This window comes from Nomascus leucogenys, chromosome 1a, assembly GCF_006542625.1.
Source record: "Nomascus leucogenys isolate Asia chromosome 1a, Asia_NLE_v1, whole genome shotgun sequence".
Taxonomy (NCBI): Eukaryota; Metazoa; Chordata; class Mammalia; order Primates; family Hylobatidae; genus Nomascus; species Nomascus leucogenys.
In genome coordinates, this window is record NC_044381.1 from 74,110,100 (window position 1) to 74,119,774 (window position 9,675).

The 9,675-nt window shown below is 38.6% G+C and overlaps 1 protein-coding gene across 1 annotated transcript in view; it reads right to left on the reverse strand.

Annotated features, from left to right (window-relative positions):
• The window catches only part of EXOC5 (exocyst complex component 5), a 63,841-nt gene extending 54,167 nt beyond the window's left edge, over window positions 1-9,674 (reverse strand). The window contains exon 1 of the mRNA XM_030811071.1: window positions 9,392-9,674. Within this exon, the coding sequence (XP_030666931.1) occupies window positions 9,392-9,418 (27 nt within the window). The 5' untranslated portion in view covers window positions 9,419-9,674. The remainder of the gene's footprint in view (window positions 1-9,391) is intronic.
• Window position 9,675: the final 1 nt, after the last annotated feature.

Below are 9,675 nucleotides of genomic sequence, written 5' to 3' on the forward strand. Positions count from 1 at the left end.
CCTGTAAAAAAATTTTTAAATCCTTTAGAATTTTATAAGCCTAACAAGGTTTAGCTTCACTTTGTTTTGCTACAGTAATCAAAGCAAAAATTACCAAGCCAAAACAAAAATCTATAACTATGCACTAAGATACTATCTTATGAAATTTAGCTTTACTTAATTGGTTGTTATATTGCTCCGTTAAACTGATTTTGTATGCTTTACAAATGTTACCAATTGTAATATTAAAATATGGTGTTTGTCATTGTGGAAGACAGTGTGGCGATTCCTCAAGGATCTAGAACTAGAAATACCATTTGACCCAGCAATCCCATTACTGGGTATATACCCAAAGAATTATAAATCATGCTGCTATAAAGACACATACACACATATGTTTATTGCAGCGCTATTCACCCTAAGGTTCTTATCTTGTACCACCTACCCAAATTTCTCTGTACCTCAAAACAGCCACTATTCCAGTCTTCTTTTCAAGCCCATGCTACTCCTGCTTCCTAACCTGTGGCCAGGTAACTCACCCCACCAAGTATGCCCTTTCTCCTCCAACAATTCAAACACTGCTATACCATTACTGAAAGCCTGGCTCCATTCCCATTTCCTCTTTGAAGGGTTCCTTCCCTACATGGTCTCCACTAATTTCTCCACTCTTAAACCCCTATAAAGCTTAAAAATTCAAATCCCAACACAGAATATTACTAATTGTCATTTTGTCATTTATTGATTTAGAATCATTTTCATAAGTTTCACTCTTTTCTCCATACTTAACTTGAAAGCAAGGGGAGGCTGTGTCATGCATTTCTCTTGCTTTCCAGCTGTAGTCAACAGAACAATGCTGAGCATACCAAAACACTAGCTAGTTGGGGCCATGGCTGAAACCCCTGCAGAGGGTCTTGAAAGTCATGCTCTTGATCCATATATCCAAAACCAAAAAGGCAAGACCAACACCCAACAACCCAGAAATAAAGAACAGGCATTACATGGTACTATCAATCCAAGATTCTAACAGAAACCAAATATGAGCCTAATACAATTCTGGCACTACAAAGAACTAAAGAATTTTGCAATATTTGGCCTCTACTTTCTAACCTCATTTTCCTTGATTTTTCAGTGAGATTCTTTACGTGTTTTCTGTATTTCTTATTAATAAATAAGTTATATTTATCGACTACTGAGTTTTTAAAAAAGCACCACAAAATATTTTGTCTCAGGCTAGCAAAATGGATTTCAAAGGTAGTATGAAAAGGTAGAAAAATAAAGCACATTAAGACACAAATATAACTAAGGCAAAATTTGAAAAAATATTTTGAAAACTACTTGCACAAACACTACAAAATAAATAATTTTACTTTTTAAAATTAGTCAATTTTAACATTCAATCTTGAAGTCCTTTACACTATGAAATTAGCCAATTAATCATGTTATCAAAATTGTTTTGAAGACTATCTAAATGATGGTAGTTTAGAATCTTACAAAATATTTTAGATTCTCTTAAGCAAAATATTTTTCCAGGATAGAATATATCTCATTTCAAACAGTAAGGTAATATATATGACGTCTATGTCCAAAAGGGAGAGGTAACGAATGTTACAATTCCTGTTATACTAGTCTCAGCAGAATCATATAATTAGATTTAAAATTTGTAATGCAAGAATGTTCTTTAAATATCATCACAACCCAGCTCTTTCATCTCAATTTTACATATAAGGAAACTGAGAAAATGAAATTTAAGTCTTATCAAGGTACTAAACCAGTATTCTAACCTAGATATTTCTCCCACTCTATTATAGTGCCTTAACATTTATAGACTGTGAAATTACTTTAAATACTTAACAAAATCTGCCATTAGCATTTCAAATCAAATTAAGTGTATTTACAAATATACACGTTAAATATTCTTACAGGCATTTAATAAACACCTTGGAAATGAAATTAAACAAGTGAAAGAATCATTTGCTTCGTTTATTATATCCTGAATAAGCAAAGATATATAAATAACTATATTTTCTTATTTTCATATTTCAGCTTCAAGGAAGTAGCATCACAAAAGTTTGCTAAGTTTTAAAAATACATATATACATAAACTATTAACAATCAAACTTTTAAATTATTTATCACTCAACTAGAACTTTCGTTTAATTTGTAGGTTATATGTTTATTTGCAGGGTGTTACATGAAATTGCAATCCACTTGCAAGAGAACAAGGCAATCAATCACTCTTTCAAATCTCTCTCACACATGAGGGCACACACACACCCCAACTATCTAATTTCCTGGGAACACCAGGGATTCAGTATTTTAGATTAATTACACACATGTGCAGTCTGTAATACTGTCCTCAATTTAATGACTTGCTTATTCCAAAAGTTCACTTCCAAGTTGCTTTGACTGGAGAACTCAAAAGCATAAAATACTTAAATGGAACTCTATTACTCTTAAACATCAACCTCTACCTCTACCACTGTCTCCACTAAGACCAGTAGAAGGCTATTAGATCTTGGTGTAGGTAAGAAACTGATCGGCCTCTGTTTCAGTTATCTATTGCTGCCTACCAACCACTCAAATAGTTAGTGACCTAAAATAACAATAATCATACTGTTCACAAATCTGATTTGAGGAGGGCTCAGCAGGGAAACCCAGTCTCTGCTCCACATGAAATAAGCTGTGGCTGCTCAACTTGGCTAGAAGATACTCTTCCAAGATGGCAAGTTGGTGTTTACTGTTAGCTGGGAGTTCAGCCAGAGCCAAGGGCGAAGGGCCTTGGTTCTTTCAAAGGGCTGCATGCAGGGCTTTCTCTTGGCATGGGTGCTAGAGTCCAAGAGGTTAGGTCATCAAAGGTAATACATCTGGCCCTCTACAGGGCCTAACCTTGCAAATCACTACATAGCATCACTTCTATAGTCATAGGCCTGTACAGATTCAAGAAGTGAGCATAGACCCTACTTCCCTATGGGAGGGGCATAAACAACACAACGTAGGATGGCAGATCTTGTGACCATCCTGAAAAACATAACCTTCCACAGCCCCTTTTTGTAATCCTCTCCTACTATAATCTCCTACTTCTTGGATCATTTACTGTCAACTGAGACTAAGAAGGCTGAAGTCGTTCCCTCCCTGATAGATCTCTAATCTAGTCCTCATCTCAATCCATTTAAATTGAAAGTGGCCAACACCTAATTTTTTTAAATGGATACTACTCTCTTAATAGTATGCTCCTAAGCAATTTAAATTTCTCAATTTAGTCATCAAAAAAACCTTCTGAAGTAGATACTATTATTTACCCCATTTTACAGATAAGAAAACTGAGATACAAAGAGGTTGGGTAACTTGCCAAGATCACACAATTAGTAAGGGGCAGAGCTGAGAGATGTCATCCACCTCCTGGCTAACTTAACACCCATATAAAGTGATACTCTCTAAACTGCTATGTCTAACTGTGATCTCTTTCTGAGTTACTAATTTATATTTCCATTTGCCTTGTGGACTTCTTTACCAGGATGTCTTGCTTAAAAACTCAAAGTGTAAATATATATGTATGCATGTATGCGTGTGTGTGTGTGTGTGTGTATATACATATACACATTTATATATATACACATTTATATATATACATATATTTAATGAATATATTATTTTTTCTCCCTGCAAGGGTCTTTCTAATTTTCTCTGTCACAGTTTATGAATCACCAACCACCAACTTTTCAAAGTTTACAAATTTGGAATTTTAACTCCTCAGTAATCAAATTCTTCTAATTCTTCCTCCACAATTCTTTTCAAATTTCTTCTCTGTCAGCATTGAATTAGGTTAGAATTTCATCTGGCTAGATTAATCAGTCAATAGATAATTCTGGAACACTTACCAAATGACAAGAACTATGTCAGATTGCCCATGATCCCTATTTTCCCAGCTAACTTCCCCCATCGAAGGCCATTCTTCACACTAACGTTAAAATTGTCTGTCTCCCTGACCCTTACCCAAAAAAAGTAAGGTCAGCCCTCTTGCATGATCTATAAAAAGCCTTCTTAAAACTTCCCCCAGGCTGGGCCCAGTGGCTCATGCCTGTAATCCCAGCACCTTGGGAGGCCCGAAGTGGGAGGAGTGTCCTGGAGTTCTAGACTAGCCTGGGCAATACAGTGATACCCCATCCCTACAAAAAATAAAAAATTAGCCAGGCATGGTGGCACATGCCTGTAGTCCCAGCTACTCGGGAGGCTGAGGTGGGAGGATCGCTTGAGCCTAGGAGGTCGACACTGCAGTGAGCTGTGATTACACTACTGCACTCCAGCCTGGGTGACAGAGCAAAACCCTGTCTCAAAAAAACAAAAAAACTGGCCAGGCACGGTGGCTCATGCTTTTAATCCCAGCACTTTGGGAGGCCGAGGCGGGTTGATCATGAGGTCAGGAGTTCGAGACCAGCCTGGCCAACACAGTGAAAGCCCATCTCTACTAAAAATAAAAAAAATAGCCAGGCATGGTGGCAGGCGCCTATAATCCCAGCTACCCAGGAGGCTGAGGTAGGAGAATCGCTTGAAACCGGAGGCAGAGGTTACAGTGAGCCGAGATTATGCCACTGCACTCCAGCCTGGGCAACAAAGCTAGACTCCTTCTCAAAAAAAAAAAAAAAAAAAAACAAAAAGCAAAAAAACGAGAAAACTGCCCTCGAACTCCTATGGTCTCAATGCCTTGCCACCACTCGCTATTCTTAAAATATGCACATACACATCCTAACTCTTCTCAGCTGCCTCACCTTACAACAAACTGGAGTCATCTTGTGTCTCTGCCTTGGAATGCCCTCCTCCTGTTTGAAAAATCTCTACTTATCCATCAACATCCAATTTCTATATGCCATTACTAAATGAAACCTTTCCTAACAATCCCTGGAAAAGATTCTATACTCCCTCTGCACTGTATTAATGGATTAACATGTCTGTCTTCCTCAACCAGATGCTTAACTCAACATCTTTTAACTCTACATAATGTCTGGCCTACACATTCATTCAATGTTTGCAGAATGAATACATTTTATCATATACATGATACTACAATTGGTAGCCAAGGTCTATAAACACTTAACAACTAATATGGTTAAAATAAATAGCATTTCAGCACCTTGACAGTAATGGGATGCTCCTTACTTGTGTATCTCATGTTCATTAGTATATACGTGGCTAGCTAATTAAACAAGAGACATCATTTTCAACAAGTCTGTTTAAATAGCTTTTGTGATTTAGCTTGAAAAATTAAGAGACAAATAAATGTGGGAAAATGTGTTCTTCAATATTCATACTCTAATTTGGAAGTCAAACAGCCACTGCTATCATAGCCAAATTAGCTGACCTCAAGCACTATTATCAAGTAATCTACATTTACAGAAAGAAAAAAAATGAATTTTTAATCCTGGCATTTAGGACCTCCAAAATTAAACCCCAATTTACCTTACATGCCACTCCTCCTCTTTATGTGTGCTATACTCCAGCCAAAATGAATGTTCCCCTTATCTCCAGGGCCTACAACCCTCCCTTTATGTCTTAGCTTTTATAGTCAGCTTTACTGAAAAGTCCCTCCTCCCAGTTCCACAAACTCAAATCTAATTTACCCTCTGTAGATAATTCAAATGCCATCTTCTAATCCTTTCTTTCTTCTAGAGGTAATCTTCCCATCCTCTCAACACCTATGGCACACCTAGACCTCTTTGAAACCATTTATAACCTTATTTTTAAGAGTATAGTATCATGTATCTACCTTCTCTCCCTCTATTTGATAAGGACAGGTTCTACACTTAATTCAATATTTTCCAAAATATGTACCTTGTAATTCACAAAATTAAGTTAACAAGCAGTAGAAAATAAAAGTCTCTTAAAAAAAGAAAGAAAACAGTCTCATGGTGAAAAAAGTTTGGGAAATGGACTTATCATCATCTTTAACATATTAAGGTATACTGCAAATCTCCAACGACAGACTATGCTCATTTCCATAACTTATTTGGCCACCGAACCCTTTTAGTTTTTTTGCGACACATCTCATAGGATTAATATTTCTATGGCATGCCCTTTGAGACATGCAGCCTCGTTAATTTCAGAACTTTATCTTCAACTTAATAGGTACTCAACAAATATTTGTAGAATGAATGAATAATTAACCCTAGTTACTAACCAAGAACTCTCCCATAATGGTAGCCTAAACAGAGAAAAGGGAAGACTCTTGAAGAATTATGGGGGAAAACAATAAGCAAATGAGAAAAGAATGTCCTCAGTAGTACAATAAAAGGAGAGAGGAATATTTGCAACAACATAAAAAGAACTTCTGGTGGGGCACGGTGGCTCACACCTGTAATCCCAGCACCTTCGGAGGCCAAGGTGGGCAGATTGCTTAAGCCCAGGAGACAAGACCAGCCTGGGCAACATGGTGAAACCTTGTTTCTGCAAAAAATTTTTAAAAATTAGCTGGGCGTGGTGGCAGGCACCTCTAGTCTACTCTGAAGGCTAAGGTGGGCGGATGGATTGTGCCTGGAGGGTAGAGGCTGCAGTGAGCAGTGATTACCCAACTGCACCCGAGCCTGCACGACAGAGAAAGACCTTGTCTCAAAAACAAAGAAAAGAAAATTTAGAAAGGAATTTCTGAGCCCAGCCACTTCATATATGTAGAAGATACAATTTATCTACACCACATAAGAATCCTTATTCAGAATGTCTATCCTGAGGAGATTTAAAAACACTTTCTTTACAGAAAGATCTGTCAACAAAAGTTGAAACTAAGAAGGTATTCCGAGAAACTTTCAGGATATGCACTATTACAATAGCCAAATCATCTATTACTAAATCATTTCGGTCACCTGAGGAAATATATTACAGTTTTATTTTGTTATATGAAGTTGTTTCCATTAAGAGTCATGGGACCAATAAGATTTTAAAAGAAGCAGAGATAACATAATGAAATTTCATGGATTCAAAAGCTTAATTTTGTTTTCATTTAACTTCTCTTAGGATGAAAAGTGAAAGCATAATTCTATTTAATAGTGCATGAAAATCAGGATGCATAAAAACCAAACATCTTTGACTACATCCTGCCTTCTGTTTTCCACAGTTCTCCAGCTGGGACTAAGAAAGGGAAGCAGGAGAAAAAGATGCTTCCTGTGACTTGTACTACTACCTAGATGCTATGGCAGTAGCTACAGGAAACTGAGCAGTGACAGGATTTTTTTTTCCTCCTCCCTCCAAGGCCAAGAGATCAACTTTTCACTTGGGGATGAAAACTTACTCAAGAGTAGAATCCACTGTAGGGCTGGATTCATAGCAGTACAAGAAAAGATCAATGCACTTCTTAATTATAACTATTAAAACTTAATTGTAACTATTATGCTTTTAATTTTGACGAAGCAACAAGCTACATATAGTCAACAAAAAAAGTCACATAAATTTTAAGATCTATAAATATGTTTAAATTTGTTCTAAAAACCCTCTGGCCTAAGGGTAGTCTAAGGGCTACTGTCTCTATTATCATTGAATCTTACTGGCTACCATATAATTAGAGTCACTAAATTACGTAAATCTTAATCTGGTTTAACTACTTAACCTAATGGCAGGACCCCAGAAAGCAAAATATATATTTCCCCATCTCCTCCCCTTCCCCGCTAGGGAGAAGGGAAAAAAAAAAAAATCAAACGTATTTCCAAATAAGTTACTGAAATCATGTGGTCAAACATTTAAATAAAAATATACTTAAGATGGTCCAAGGTACAACTGGAACCGTCAAGCAGGATTGACTCAAAGGATAATGTCTTATGAACTGTATGACAACATATATAACAGTTTTCGGTTAAGAACTGGTTTGTCAGCAAATATGTTAATTAAAGATCTCATACAACTTCATCATGTTCTCCCTTTTTAAGATGTGAAAAATAAAACAAGGAACCACAGCACTACTTAGTACCTAGGGACACAGTAAAAGTTCCTAGCAGGAAAAATGTCTCCCCGTTCTTGTGTCAATAAACAGATGGCACAATTTTGGAATTACAGAAATTAATGTAGCATATCTCCCAACCCTTAACTGAGAAAATACAATATCTCTGAAGTCTTTCTTGTAATTACAATCCTTCACTCACAAATTACTGTCTTACTACAAATTATAACAATAACATATATTACTCCTCTCAAAAAAGGCATTATCTATCCAAAAGCTGACTGATATGCAAAATACAGTAACAATAACAAATGTAAATTTCCATTTGTTATTAAAACTGTGACATTCAAATTGTAAGCCACAAAAACTGCTGAATCTTAGGCAGAAAAAGGACACCATTTTCACTTATGGAGAAGTTCCCTATTGTGGATTACAGTCTTCTCAATTATTACACTTTAGTTACTCAATGTGAAACACAAGCACACACACAAAAAAGGGGTCTTTCCTTTTTCTTATCTGTTTTCATTTCTTTCACACAAAGAGATGCTTTATACGTTTCATTGTTTTGTAGTCCAATTAGAGTTTTCCTATTCTATTATCTCAAACTTTTATCACAGCTTCTTACAGCGGACTTCACGAAATTAAATTTTAAGGTTTAGATATTGAAAACGCTAGAGGAAAGACATTAGTATTCTCACTATTACGTATTAAGGGTTCTCTAGCTTGCAGTTAGGTGATTTTATAATACGCGTAAATGCATATAATACACTTAAGGTGCATTATATATATGAAACGAAGTGTTCGTTTTAGTTTTATAGTCTTCATTTTGGTTTTATTTTATAATACACGTAAATGCCTCAAGTGTATTATTATGCATTACATGAAATAAAGTGTTCACTTGAATTTTGCCTCCCTTCAGTCGAAAGAGGTAAGTAGCCCTTTATTGTCCAAAAAAAAAAAAACATTGTCCCAGCCTTTCAAATGTAAGGTTAAACTGGCAGGCCTATGAATGCCACCTGCAACCTTACTAATGGAATAATTATTCAAAACGAGAAGCCCCCAAGAGTCCCGATCTCAAGTGGCTTCCTCCTATTATTCCCGCGAGGATCCCAGCGACAAGACTCGCCCAACCTGAGGCTCCTGGCTCTCTTTCCTCGTCCTGAGTCAGCCCTTCCCACTACTCATCCGGAGTAGACATCTTCCAACACCCGAACCTTCCAGACTCCCCCTCTTGCCCCCACAGACAAAAGCAACCCTCCTCCCTTCGGACACCCGCTCCCCTCTCTGCCGACCGGCCGCCCAGCCCCTCGCCCCCCCCCCCCCATTCACGCTCCGCCCGCGCTGACACCGAGCTGCTACCCCAACCCTTCAGTTTCGCACCTCTCTCCCGAGGGCTCCTCCTGTGCAGCCAGCAAACGCCCGCTCCTCGGCCCGCCCGCCCAGCTGCCTGCAAACCCCGGGCCTGCCCCTCCCTGTACAGCCGCCAGGGCCCACCTCGAAGAGCTCGGCCGTGGTAGCCATCCCGGCCGGCTGAGAGGCTCGCCCCGCACTGGATGCCGTCTCCGCTTCACATGCTGCGCCTCAAAGGCGCGGCGCACAGGTCTCCGTTCGGCTCGCTAGCTCCGGCTCCGGGCCGCCGCGGGCTCCCCAACTCCCCACAGATCCCAGGCGGGGCGGGAGAGCGGCCATGAAGCGAAGCCGCAAACGCCTGTCAGCTGCCTCCTGGCGCCGCCCGCGCTGCTCCCATTGTCACCGCCTCATACGCCGGAAGTGGAACT